Below are 15,105 nucleotides of genomic sequence, written 5' to 3'. Positions count from 1 at the left end.
CAAAATATGTAGAGTGAATACTAAGACAATTATATTGAAAAAGTGGAAGTGGTAAAGGGACATAAATTGATATAATGTTTCAATGCTTCACTTCAAGTAATAAAATGCCAGTATCAAAAAGGGGGTGATAAGACACACACACACACACACACACACACACACACATATGCATGCACATGGATATTTATATTATCGGTACTTTAGAGCAACCACTAAGGAAACTAAACAGCATAATTATAACAATATAAATAAAACAAGAAAGAGTCCTAAAACCTTTCCAAGTAATCTGCAAGCAGGCAAGAAAAGAGAAACAGAGAAGAGAGAAACATGAGAAACAAAAACCAAATACTAAAATGGCATATCAATACTTACTTCGAATGCAATTGTTCTAAATATACAAATTAAGAGACACTGGCAGAATGAAAAAAATGGATAAAAACAAATTATGCTTTCCACAAAAAAATCACTTCAAACACAAGATAGGTTGAAAATAGGATGGAAAAGATGCATCATGATGACTTTAATCAAAAGAAAGTAAGATTGGGTACATAATAACAGATAAAATAGACTTCACAGGAAAGAAAATTACTAGAGATGAAAAGGGACAAAATATAAAAATAAAAAAAATCAATCCACCATTTTATGGATGCACCAAACAACAGAGCCTCCAAACAGAAGGAAAAAAACACTGAGCTAAAAGCAGAAATACAGAAATCTACAACTTTACTTAAGGATTGACAGAACCTCTAGATAGAAAATTAGCAAGATAAAAAAGTATGGAACTATAGACTAAGAGCTCTCATGAACTTAAGATTTTAAAATCTTCAACAAAATATTAGTAAATTAAGTCCAACAACATATACAAGAATTATATACCAGTTACATAACCACATTAGTTTATCCCAAGGATACAGGCCTATTTTGGTATTTGAAATCAATGTAGACCATCATATGTCAACAAATGAAAAAAACTCAGTATGATCATAACAATTAATGCAGAAGAGGTATTTGAAAAAAGACAACATCTGAGCTATAGTTGTAGCTCAGTGGTAGAATACTTGATGGTAAAATGTGAGGGGCACTGGGTTCAGTCCTCAGCACCACATAAAAATTAATCAATAAATACAGTTATTGTGTCTATAAAAAATATTTCATTTTCTTAAAAAATCAACATCTATTTATGATAAAAACTCTTACTGATCTGGGCATGGTGGCACATGCCTCTAATTCCATCTACTCAGGAGGGTGAGGCAAGAAAATAACAAGTTCAAAGTCAGCCTGGGCAACTAAGTAAGAGCCCGTCTCAAAATAAAAAATAAAAAGGGCAGGGCATGTAGCTCAATTCTACAGCACTCACCTAGCATGCATGAAGCCCTGGATTCAACCCCAAGGATAAGGAAAAAAAGTAAAAGAAAAAAATTCTCACTAAGGAAAAGAAGGGAACTATCTCAACTTTATAAAGGTCATCTATGAAAAATATATAGTTTATACCATATCTAATGGTGAAACATTTGCTGTTGTCTCCTACCATTCTTTTTTTTAAAGAGAGAGAGAGAGAGAGAGAGAGAGAGAGAGAGAGAGAGAGAGAGAATTTTTTAATATTTATTTTTTAGTTTTCGATGGACACAACATCTTTATTTTATTTTTATGTGGTGCTGAGGATCGAACCCAGCGCCCCGCACATGCCAGGTGAGTGCGCTACCGCTTGAGCCAAGCCCCTTGAGTCACATCCCTAGCCCCTCCTACCATTCTTATTTATCACAGTACTAGATATTCTAGCTAGTGTAATACAGGAAAAATTAGAAATATAAAGCTTTCCGATTGAAAGGACTCAATAAAACTGTCTCTACACAGGAGATTACATGAATGTCTACATAAAAATATTTCCCAAGAATTCAACAAAATAAAAACTAGATCTAACAATAAGTTCACCAATGTCACAGAATTCAATACCAATACACACACACACACACACACACACAATCACAAATCACATTTCTATATACTAATAAAGAGCTCATGAAAACTGATATAAAATATAATGTTTTTATAATTCTTCCAAGAAAAATTAAATTCTTGGTCATAAACTTTACAAAAGATGTTCAGGATCTAGACTGGGTATGGTGATGCACACCTCTAATCCCAGTAATTTGGGAGGCTGAGGCAGGAGGATCGCAGTTTGAGGATAGCCTAAGCAATTCAGTGAGATCCTCAGCAACTTAGCAAGACCCTGACTCAAAATAAAAAGAAACATTAAAAAATACTCAGGATGTAGCTCAGTAGTAAAGTACCCCTGGGTTCAATCCTGAGTGCCAAATAAAAACAATGTTCAGAATCTATATGCTGAAAATTATAAAATGTTGATGAAATCAAAGACCCAAATAAACAAATGTAACATGCTCATAAACTTGAAAACCCATCAAAGTGAACATGCCTCTTCTCCCCAATTTTATATACAGAATTAGTGCAATTCCTATCAAAATCCCACCAAGATTATTAATAGACAAAGAAAAGCTTATTTTAAAATTTAGAAGGAAAGATAGAAGTCCTAGAATAGCTAAACCAATACTTTAAAAACATGAAGTGGGAGGAGTCACTCTATTTATTGATAAGGCTTTCTATTTAGGTTCAGTAGTCATTAGTGTCTAATTAACAAAGGAATAGATACATAAATTACAGAATAGAAAACCCAGAATAAAGACCCCCCCAAAATATCCAACTTTTTTTTTTTTTTGTACTGGGGATTGAACCCAGGGGTATTTAAATCACTGAGCCACATCCTCAGTCCTGTTTTTGTTTTTGTTTGTATTTTATTTAGAGACAGGGTCTCGCTGAGTGGCTTAGGGCCTGGATAAATTGCTGAGTCTGGCCTTGAACTTGAGATTCTCCTGCCTCAGCCTTCTGAGCTGCTGGGATTACAAGTGTGCACCACCGCATCCAGCCCAACTGATTTTTTATAAACATTTAAAAGGGGGGAATGGAAGGACAGCAGAATAAAATAGACATTATTATTGCTGTATGTATATACGTGACTGTATGATCAATGTCATTCTGCAACCTGTATACTCAGAAAAATGAGAAATTATATCCCATCTGATTCAAATGTATGTATGATATGTCAAGATCATTGTACTGTCATGTGTAACTAATTAAAACAAATTTTAAAAAGTGCAATTCAGTGGAAGGACAGTATCATAAACAAACATTAACAAAGCAAGTGAAAATCTATAGGGAAAATAATGAAAACCCCTCAACCTAGACCTCAGAACCTTATACAAAAATTAACATAGATAACATATAGATCACAAACTGAAATATAAAACTTTTAGGAAAAAATAGAGGAAAGTTTCTAAGATCTAAGGCTTGGCAAAGTATTCTTATACATCCACCCCCCCCCCAAAAAAAAGCACAATTACAGAGAGAAGCAGGGGTTCAGCAGTGGGAGAAAAAGAGACAGAATGAATGGATCTAGAACATTGACAAATTTTTAAATGTTTTTCTCACCCTAATTTCTTGAAAAATGTATACGTTTATATAAAAGCAAAAATAACATTATATTTTGTGATTTATAATTTATGTATATGTGACATCCTAGAGGGAATGACTGGTTTCATGTTTCTTACATTTTATGATACAATAAATGTGACATTAAATCTATATATAAACTGTGGAGAATTAAGGATGTAAATTAAAAAGTAACATTGAAATCTTTAGAGCAATATTGGGGGTGTAACTCAGTGGTAGAGTGCTTGCCTAGCATGTGTGAGGCACTGGGGTTCAATCCTCAGTAACACATAAAAATAAATAAACAAAATAGTTTTGTGTGTGTGTCTATATGTGTGTGTATATATATTCCATCAAAAGCAGTTAGAAGCTGGGTGCGGTGGCGCATGCCTGTAACTGCAGCATCTTGGGAGGCTGAGCCAGGAGAACCATGAGTTCAAAGCCAGCCTCAATAACTTAGCAAGGCCCTAAGCAACTCATCATGACCCTGTCTCTAAATAAAATATAAAAAACGAGCTGAGGATGCGGCTCAGTGGTTATGGGCCTCTGGGTTCAATCATCAGTACCAGAAGAAAATAAAAAGAGCAATTATAAAGAAAAATAAACAAATGATATTCAAATTGGAAAAAAACTAAAACTATTTCAATTCCCAGATGACATAAATGTATAGAAAATCCTACATAATCCACAAAAAGTTAATAGAGCTAATAAATAAATTGAGCAAAGTTGAGGATACAAAAGCATTAGACAAATGTTAGTTGTATATGTATGTATAAGTAATGAACAATCACAAGACGAAATTAAGAAAGCAATTTCATTTATAATAATATCAAAAAGAATAACTTTAGAGAAACTTAACAAGGAGGTTTAAGATTTACATGCTGAAAATTACAAAATATTGATGAAATTCAAGAATATCTAATTCTTTCCCAGATTTACTGAGGTATAATTGACAAAAAAATTATATATATCCAGGATATACAATGTGATGATTTGATGATATACAGATTCATTGTAAAAGGATTATTTCAATCAAATTAACTAATACATCAATCCACACACAGTGGGGGGGGTGGACTGAAGACACTGAATATTGGCTCTTCTGGCTAATTTCAAATAATCAATACAATATTCTTAATTACATAATCATCATGCCATATATTAGATCCTCAGAACATGTTCATCTTGTAACTGAAAGTTTATACATTTGACAACATCTCCCCATTTCCCCTATTCCTCAGTCCTTAGCAACCAAATCTCTGCTCTACCCTCTGCCTCTATGAGTTTGACCTTCATTTTAGATTACACATGTGAGAGCATATAGGATTGTCTGTGTCTGGTTTATTTCATTTTAGCATAATATCATCCACATTCACCCATGCTGCCACAAACAGAAGTATTTCCTTCTTTTATGGCTGAATAATATTTTACTGTACACACACACACACACACAGAATTTTCTTTATTCATTCATTAATCAACAGTCTCTTAAACTCTTTCTGTATTTTGGTTATTATGAATAATGCTGCAATGAACACGAAGGTACAGCTATTTCTATGAGATACGAATTTCATTTCCTTTGGATATTATGTCCAGAAACGAGATGGCTGAACTATATGATAATGAAATGACTGGATTACATGGTAATTCTATTTTTTATTTTTTGAGGAACCTCCATACTGTTTTCCATGACTGTCCCAATTTCCATTCCCATCAACAATATAAAAGACTTCTTTTCTCCATACCCTCATCAACACACTTAAAGAATTTAATGAAAAGGAACTAATTTAATGAAAAGGAACTCCATAATTGGGACTGCAAAACTCGACATTAATAATACTAACCAAAATAATACAGAGTTTACATAATTTCTATCAAAATCCCAGTCAGCTATTTTGCAAAACTTGACAAGCTGATCCTAAAATTCATATGGAAATGCAAGGAGGCCAGAAGAGCCAAAAATAATCTTGAAAAAGAAAAACAAAGCTGGAGGACTCCTATGTTTATGGTCAACTGATTCTAAATAAGGGTGCCAAATCTATTCAATGGTTAATGAATAGTCTTTTCAATAAATGGTGCTGGGAAAACTGGATATGCACATGAAAAGAATGAAACTGAACTCCTACCTCAAACTATATGCAAAAATTAACCCAAAATGGATCAAAGGCCTAAATTTAAGAGTTAAGATTTAATCTTAGAAGAAAACAGGAAAATATGATCCTGGATTAGGTAATAGTTTCTTAGATATGATCCAAAAGCATAAAGCAATCAGAGAAAAATATAAATAAGACTTTATCAAATTCAAAATTTTATATATATATATATATATATATATATATATCACATCACAAAGGACCACCAGGAAACTGAAAAGACTGACAGAGTGGGAAAGAGTATTTGTAAATCATATATCTGATAAGGGTCTAGTATCCAGAATATATAAAGAATTCTTACTAGCCAACAATTCCAAAAACAATTAAAGGTGAGCAAATTATTTCAATTGGTATTTCTAAGAGGAAATTAAAAGAAGATACAAGAAGGACCTAAATAACACATGAAAAGATCCTCAACATCACTAGGCTTCAGGGAAATGCGAATCAAAACCATAAGGATATATCAATTCACACCTATCTAGATGGCTACAATCAAAAAGAAATAATCTTGGAAAGAATGTGAAGATATGAAAGTATTTTCAACAAATGTAGCTGAATCAATGGGATACTCATATAAGGAAAAAAAAGAACCTTGAACCCCTATTTCACATCATTCATAAAAATTAATTCAAGATGAACCATGGACATGAATATAGGACAGAAAAAAACATAAAGCATAGGATTTTATCTTAGAAGTTGTGTGCAGGCAAATATTTCATAGACCATAGAAAGCAGTAACCATAACAGAAAATTTTAAACACTTTGTGTCTATGAATGAGAACATTATAAAAATGGATGGGCAATCCACAGATTGAAGAATATATTTGTAAAACATGCATGTGACAAAGGATTGATATCATCCAGAATATATAAAGAACTCCTACATAAGTCAATTTAAAAAAGAAAAACAAGGCAAAATAAAATTGGCAAATGACTTCACAAAGAAGCACACAAAGACCAACAAATGCACATGAAAAGATGTTCAACATCATAGTCATCAGGGAAATACAAATCAAAACCAGAATGAGACACTACCATACATCCATCAGAATAGTTTAAATTAAAAAGACAACACCAAACATTGGTGAGGGTGTGGAACTCTCATATACTGCTGGTGTTAATATAGAATAGTGCAGTGAATTCAAAAAATAGGCAATTTCTTTAATCCCACAGACTCAAGGCTGAGGCAAGAGGATCGCAAGTTCAAAGCCAGCTTCAGCAATGGTGAGGCATTAAACAACTTAGTGAGACCCTGTCTCTAAATAAAATATAAAATACAGTTGGGGATGTGGCTCAGTGGTTGAGTGCCCCTGAGTTCAATCTCCAGTACCCAAAAAAAGTAGGTATAATATGATTTCATTTTTATGAATGTTTAGAATGGGCTAAACTGATGATAAAAAAAATCAATAGCATGGTATAGGAGGTCTGACTAGAGAAAAGCACAACAGAACTTTCTGGAGTAATAGAAATATTCTGTATCAGGCAGGCAAGGTACCACTTGTGGGCAAAATCTGTTGCACTATACATTTTCAAACAAGGATAATAAACTTGTGTTCTAAAAAGGAACACAGCCATGTTTATATAGTCTATGGGTGTTTTCATGCATACAACAGTGTGCTAAGTAGTTGCAACAGAGACTGTACCACCTTGAAATCCTAAAATACTGCGTAGACATTTACAGAAAATGTTTGTCAACACCTATCCTATATCTTGATTATGATTTGGGTTAGACAGGTATAAGCATTTGTCAAAATCTAATTAATTATGATCTGTGCATTTTATTCTACATTAAAATTTAAAGAAAAAACATAAATACCAATTTCTAATAAATGATATGTATGCTAAAGTCTTTATGCAGAAGTACACTGATGTTTGCAACTTATTTTAACTTGGAAACGCATCACAAAATAAGGTGGATTAATAAAGGACTAAAGAAATTAATAAATAGGTATGTGATAGAGCAAATACAGCAAAAGTTAACTGTACAATCAATAGGGTAGGTATAAGGGTGTTCATGCTACAGTATTTTTCAACTATTCTGTACCTTTGATATTTTTCAAATAAGATGTTGGGGAAAAATTTTAATTAGGTAAGGAAGGTATATATCACATGCAGAAATAAGCATTCCAATCAATCTTAAATACTTTGTGAGACCCTTTATTCTAATGATATAAATCCTAGAATTGTATGCCCTGTCTGATGAAACCTCAATAGCAAATATATTTATCTTTCCTCAATCCTGTTAGGATTCAGCATATACGTATCAGCGTTCATTATAATTTATATTGCTGATGAAGAAGGAATTTTTAAAAGATTTTTTTAGTTGTTGATAGACCTTTATTTTTATTTATTTATATGCAGTACTGAGAATCAAACCCAGTGCCTCACACATGCCAGGCAAGTGCGCTACGGCTGAGCCACAGCCCCAGCCCCTGAAGAGGGAATTTTAAAACACATAATACTTAAAGTAACAGCTGTTTGGAATAGTAATATATAATCACTAGAAAATTGCTACAACACTGCACACCTTTTATCTATATGGATCTCAAGGCATTTCATTAGCCAAGCTCAAAATTTTGGAGTTTTTCAGGTATATCTAAAACAGAAGAGAAAAAAAAAGAATGGATCATATTCTGTTCTTTCCTTTAATTAATTCAATCAATTCCCTGATTAACTGTCACTGAAGTTATCATCCCCTTTTTCTCCAATACTGACCTGGAGGGTAGGTATCTTACAAAGGGGCCATGTAGTATATGATTGAGTTCATAGCCTCTGAAGCCAGGTAGTCTTGGTTCAAATGCTGGCCCTCTTGTATGACCCTTGGAAAGTTATTTAACCTCTCTGAACCTTACCTTCCTCACCTGTAAAACAAGGACAATGATAGGATTCCTAGAGCTAGAGTGAGGACAATACATGTAATGCCTTTAGAATAGTATCTGGGTGGCTGGGAATGTATCTCAGTGGTGGAATGTTTCCTTAGCATGTGCAAGGCCCTGCATTCCATTCCTAGCACCACAAAACAAAACAAAACAAAAAAGGATAGTGTTTGGCACATAAGAATAACTCAATATTGTTTAATTATTTCTCATATGGGCAAATACTTTATTATAAATGTAGAACTGGAAGAGAAGCATAGGCTCCTAATATTTTAGGCCCAGGAAATCTTAGAAAGCTACATTGGCTTCCTTGTTGTTCTTCAAACATGCCCACATTACTGCCTTAGGGCCTTTGCACCTCCAATTTGCATTGCTGACTCCCTCATCTACTTCCAATATTTGCTCAAATATCACACCTTTCCAATGAGGCCTACTCTGATGGCCACCTTCTTTAAACCTGAAACCCACTTTCCAAATTAACCTGCTCTATGCTTTCTCTAGAGAACCTTATATTGTATTATATAACTTAATTTTTACAATGGTTGTTAAGTGTCTTTCGTATAGAGAACAAAAGTCAATGACAGAAGGGATACTTGTATTTTATTCACTGATAGATCCCAAGTAAGTGTTCTAATATATTTTTGTTGTTGTTGTTATAACCTGTTCTGCTCACTTCACCTTACAGATGAAGAAACCCAGGGGAGACCTGAATCAAGGTTACCCAGTGAATAAGGAAAGAACAAGAAATGGGGACTGTGATTCCCACCCAGTTCAGTGTCTTTTCGACTATAGCTACTACTTCCCTGATTCTTGAACATTATAGAAAAAAAATCACAATCATCCACATTCCCCCCACAGGAAGATTTACCTTTGGAATTTCTTGGCCTTGCAAATGCTGCTGTGTCTGTAATACAGAAATGCTCTGACAGGCAGTGGAAGCCTGTATTGGAATGCTAAGTGTCAGGAGATGAACAGAAGAAGACGGCTGATTTGGAAGGGCTATCCCAGAGTTTTGATAGAGGGTCTGCTGTTGTAATTGTGGTTCTGATGACCCAGAAATGGCTGCTAAGCTACAAGATGGCTGCCACTGTGGCTGGCCAGCAGACTGTCGCTGGATGCCATGGGGAAAAGTTTGACTATTGTCTAATGCCTGAAACACTTGAGGCTGCTCTAAAGGCTGTATTACATGTTGTTGTTCCACTGCCGCCAGTTGCAACTGTTCTTGCAAAGAAGGTAAAATCTGGACCATGTTTGGAACGGTCTTTGGAATACCTGGTAATGACTGAATTTGGTTAGGTGTCTGTGAATCAGGTACCTTCTGCTGTAGAGAAGCAGTATTTTGGCTACACAAAGACTGCTGTTGATTTATGGAACCGTCTTGAGTAGACAAATGATGGATTTTCTGTGCTTGTCTACGAGATGAATGAGTCATCTGCTGATGCTGAATGAAAGCTGAGTGAGAAACCTGGCTTGGTGTTAGATGTGATTGGGAAATCTGTGCTGAGAAATGAGTGGGCTGGATCTGGGACTGTGAAGAGGCCCGCTGAATGAAGGACATCTGCTCAGGGTGTTGAAGTTGTCCTTCTGCTGCCCTCTGAGATGTAATACTAGTTGACTGCACCTGAGTTTTTAGCTGCTGGTGTCCAAAACTGACATCTGCTTGGGATGGAGCCACTGAATGCTGGACACTAAATAAAGGTTCAGTAGAACGTAACTGTGTATCTAAGCTTGGTGTTAAGTACATCTTTTGCTTCAATGTTAAAGAAGTACTACCTTGTGGTTGTGTTAAATAGGTTTGTTGCTCAGATGTCTGTGCTATACAAGGTGGTACAGAGTATAACTTTTGATCTGTAGAGTTTATAATGGGTACTTGCTGGCTATCAGGAGGGTTTATTGAGTATACTTGCTGGGTTATGAAGGTTGCCTGTTCAGTAGTCTGGATGGTGTAAGCAGTCTGTCCTGAGTAAGAGACATGTTCAAGAGGCAGTGCCTGATAAGCAGGCTGTTCCATAGGTTGCACAGGATAAGCTGCCTGGATCGCATATGCTGTCTGGTCTGCAAATGGTGACCGAACTGGAGGTTGCACTAGGTAAGCAGACTGCCCTTGGGCCGGTGCCAAATAAGAGGACTGTGCTGTAGGTGGGACTGGATAAGAAGTCTGCATGGAATAGGCTGGCTGTGATCCCGGTGGTTGTACAGTGTAAAGTGGATGCTCCAGGGCTGGCAGTGAATAAATAGGTTGTGCTGGAGCCTGGACTGGGTAAGTTGGCTGTGATGAGTAAGAAGTTTGTTCCTGGGGATGTATCACAAAGGGCAGCTGCTCAGGAGCCTTCAGTGGGAAAGGTGGTAGTTCTGCAGGTGGCCCTGGATAAGTGTGTTGAACAGAATAAGATGGCCGTTCCAGCGGCTGAATCACACTTTCAATACCACCCTTTGGCTGCTGCTGACTTGCAAGAGCTTCAGACTCTTGCAGAATACAATCCTGCTGAACATTTTTCTGTGGTGATGCCATAATCTTAGGTTGTAAAAATAATGGCTGCTGCTGAATAGAGGCTTGGAAACAAGGCACGGTTTCCTTCAAATGCACAGTCTGGCTTTGTGGCACTGAAGAAGTTGGAGTTATAGACTCCTGATGTACCACTGGGCAGGGCTGTGATACTGACTGTATCTTTTGTGAAGGATGATGGGCCCCTGAATGACCCCTGATGGAATTAGAAGGGAGCTGAGCTGTATCAGCAGCATTCTGTGCACTGCTCACATATTGGGCAGAAGAATGATTCAACAAAGCTTGAGGGTGATTAACCAGTAAGAAACTAGAAGTCTGATTGGCATCTGGTGCTTTGGTTAATGCCTGATTCCCATTTTTGGGGCCAGGCTCAAGTTGAAGACCAATTGTTGGATGCTGGGAAGTCATCTGTGAAGCAGGCAATGTCTGAGGAGAAACGGCAGAAAGGACTGGTTGTGGAACTCCAGAAACTGACAAGTCTAAAATCATGGGTTGGGCTGAAGTTTGTCCATCTGTTCCAAGAGCCAGCTGCAGTTCCTGGTGCTGGTGCAAGGAAAATTCAAATTATAAATGTATATACCATGCCCATTTTAATGGGACTGTTCCAGATGATTGATAAAATAATGCTATATTCTAAAAAAAGTTATCGAATTATCAAAAAGGTGCTAGGTATGGCATTAGTTCCATAAAAATCCTAATACCATGAGTAAATGCTAGTTAAATATACAAAGAGCTGAGATTAGTCCCAGCAATATACTGCTCATGGTTTTTCATTTATTGCACTTACCACATAATTCATTTGAACCTTGGCAGATTCAGAGTAAATGAATCTGACACCTTCACACACCAGATAGTGGAAGTCCCAAGAGAAAACAAAACTGATTTCATTATCACAGCTAAAATGAACCTAAAATTCGCTGGAATTAATATAGGTTGGCTATAATAATTCCAAGAACATGGGCCACCAGGCTCATAAAAAGACCCAAATGATCAAAATCTTGCTTACATGGATTTTATATAGTAGGTGAAAAGGACAGATTACAAAGATAATATGTATGTAATATACATATGCATCTATAAACAAAACTGTACATGGGTACATAGAAAAACAGACAAACATAGAGCTATATACCCGGAATATAAGTGTCTCCAGCTGGAGGGATAACAAACTTTTCACTTTCTTCTATATAATTTTATGACCTTTAACTTTTTAAAATAAGCACATAACACTTTCATAACAATATTTAGCTTTTTTTCTCCACAAAATTTTAACTTTAAAAAAAACTTGGAAACACATTTTATTCACATACCTGTATACTTATATGGTTGAATCTAAGTTAAATGTAAGAATCCATTCAACATACTTTGCATTATAGTCTTAGAAAGAAACAAACCAAACCATAACATGAGCTCAATTACAAATATGTACTGTATCACTTATAAACACTAGCCAAATACTAGGATAGCTCAACTATATCAGACTAAATCTGCCCGCTGCAGATTTTAAATGTATCTGGCATTTGTCAAGTACGTGTATGCTTTCCCCTTACAAGACTGTGAACTCCTTGAGGAGGCCAAAGACCATGTTGTTTTTTACTTTATATCCCTAGAAGATGGTAGTCATTAAGTTTGTCAATGAACTGGGTTTGATTGTACACCAATCTCTTAAACAGATACATCAGCTGCTATCTAAGTAGAGAATGCCCAGGAGTTTAGAAGGCACATGCAGGGAATGGTGAGTAGTGAAGGGAGAAAGCAGGGTGATGGCAAAGAAAAGGCCAACCATGGGTCCAGAGTCCATAACCTAGGTAAACAGGATATAATTTGAATATATGAAATAACTCAAAGACTGTTTAATTATTGTTGGAAACACATAATGCTGACTTTACTGGTCTGAAAGACAAAAATACTTCTTATTCTCCTACAGAAATAAACATGAACCAAAAACAAGTCAAGAACTTAGATGGATGTGCCAAAAATTATTAAAGTCTATGAAATCTTTTTTTGTGGTACTGGGGATAGAACACAGGGGCACTTTATTCCTGACCTACATTTCCTACCCTTAAAATTTTAATATAGGGTCTCACTTCATTGCCAAGGCTACCCTGAGCTTGCAATTCTCCTGCCTCAGCCTCCCAAGTCACTGGGATTATAGGTACCATTGCACCCAGCAATGAAATGCTATTTATAATAAACTGCAACAGATATCACTCCACACTCAAACCAGGCTGGAAAAGTTCAATACCAAGAAGAAACTAGTATTACCAAGAAAAAGAGATCAAAGTCCTACATAGATTTTTGTCCATACATTGAGTCCTCTGTTTCTTCCCCAATTATGCAAACAGTGTTTCAAGATTCTAGTTGCACAATGTTAGGTATATCCTCAAGAGGAATGTCTTGGGTGAAGGAAAGCATAAACAACTTTTAGTTTTCAGTGATCTTTATCTAAACTATGATGAATTTATAAAAGAGAATCTTTGCTTGTTAGAAAAATCTAGGCAGTGTTAAATTTGTCTCAGTGAATACAGAGTTTCTAAAATGATATCTTACCTTTATCTGTGAGACCTTCTGCACAGTTAATGGGGAAACTTGGGACTGTGAAACAACTGTAGGTCCAAGAACATGTACAGGCAAAACAGTGGACTGACCTTGAACCACAGGCAAAATTGGGGGCTGAGTCAGATTTGGCTGCTTTTGTAACTGTTAAAAAAGTAAAAAAATTAAAGATAAACTCTCCCATTTATAGTAAATATGATGTTCTATATTTAAAAAAAGTAACAGTTCATCTCACCCCTGAAACTTGCTGGCAATGTCCTACCAGTTGCTGAGATGGATAAATTTGCCCTGGAACATTTATATCAGCCTGTGGGACACTAGAAACCATTTGAGAGCCCATCGTCTGGTTTGAGGAATAAGCTGCACTGGGCTGACTTGAAGTATCTGAATGTGTAACTGATCCAGCTCCTGCTTCAGACAAATTGTCACCTATAACAAAGAAAAGAAGCATCAGACCCAAGAATTGGATCAGAATTATAATGGGTTGCACAAAATGTATGTATAACATGTCAAAATATACCCAACTGTCATGTCTATCCTAAAACAACAATAGAAAGAAAGAAAGAAAGAAAGAAAGAAAGAAAGAAAGAAAGAAAGAAAGAAAGAAAGAAAGAAAAAAAAAGAAAGAAAGGAAGGAAGGAAGGAAGGAAGGAAGGAAGGAAGGAAGGAAGGAAAGGTAGAAGGGAAAATAAAAAGCACAAAATTGAAATAGTATAGGTAGTAGTGTTTCTTTTCTTTCTTTTTTATTCTGAAAACACAAACAAGTAAAATATTTACACTGCAGAATTAATCAAAATCATCATTTAAATTCTCCATTAAGCAATGAAATGTTGGCACTGTGATATATACTAAAATTTTCTTTTCTTCCGCAGTTCTGAAGATTAAATCCATGGTCTTGATAATGTTAAGCACATGCTCTATAACTGAGCTACATCCCTACCCATAAAATTTTCTTAATAAAACAAACCTGAAAACAATCACACACAAAAAATCAACTCCACTTACTGGCTGTTTCATGTATATCCATACCTAACTGAATTATACTTGCCATTAGGATTTCAGTAAAACAAAGAGTCATAGTTTCTTTCTCCTAGAAACTGGATAGGAAAAAATACTGCCTCTGTAGAACAATTGGTTATTACTATGCAAATATTGTGTCCTTTTGGAAAAGAAAATATGACAGCATAAAAATTAAAGGGCTTCTGTTTATAATTTAGCCTAAAACACAAAAGGTCTTAACATCTATAAAATTCCTTCCTGAGGAATGCATTGTATCTTTAGTTCCAAATTTTCTTTATTAAAGGATTTATGTTAAACCCTTAAAAACATTAGTATGGTCATTTGACTTTTTCTCTGAATAAGACTAGTTGCTAGATTTTAACTCTACTGCAGCAAGCACTTTGGACAAGTCAGTTAACAATAGTTTCTTAAATTTTAAAATAAGGAAACTAGCTGGCCTGTTTTAGGGGTTTTGTAAAAGGCTTGATGAAATAAATAACAGATAATAGAA

At 35.5% G+C, this 15,105-nt stretch overlaps 1 protein-coding gene across 3 annotated transcripts in view; it reads right to left on the bottom strand.

The window, feature by feature from the left end:
• Window positions 1–15,105, bottom strand: part of Wnk3 (WNK lysine deficient protein kinase 3) — a 140,781-nt gene that overhangs the window by 83,973 nt on the left and 41,703 nt on the right. For 2 of the 3 annotated variants that reach the window (XM_026407407.1, XM_026407409.1), the window contains exons 8-9: window positions 13,921–14,024; window positions 13,590–13,730 (exon numbers count right to left, since the gene is read on the bottom strand). In XM_026407407.1, coding sequence (XP_026263192.1) covers window positions 13,590–13,730; window positions 13,921–14,024 — 245 coding nt within the window. Of the gene's footprint in view, window positions 1–13,589; window positions 13,740–13,830; window positions 14,025–15,105 lie in introns of all 3 variants that reach the window. The other variant, XM_026407408.1, reaches the window with a different exon arrangement.

The sequence above is a fragment of the Urocitellus parryii genome, chromosome X, assembly GCF_045843805.1.
Source record: "Urocitellus parryii isolate mUroPar1 chromosome X, mUroPar1.hap1, whole genome shotgun sequence".
NCBI lineage: Eukaryota > Metazoa > Chordata > Mammalia > Rodentia > Sciuridae > Urocitellus > Urocitellus parryii.
Note: the sequence above shows the minus strand (reverse complement) of the source record. Positions and strands in the feature narration are given on the sequence as shown.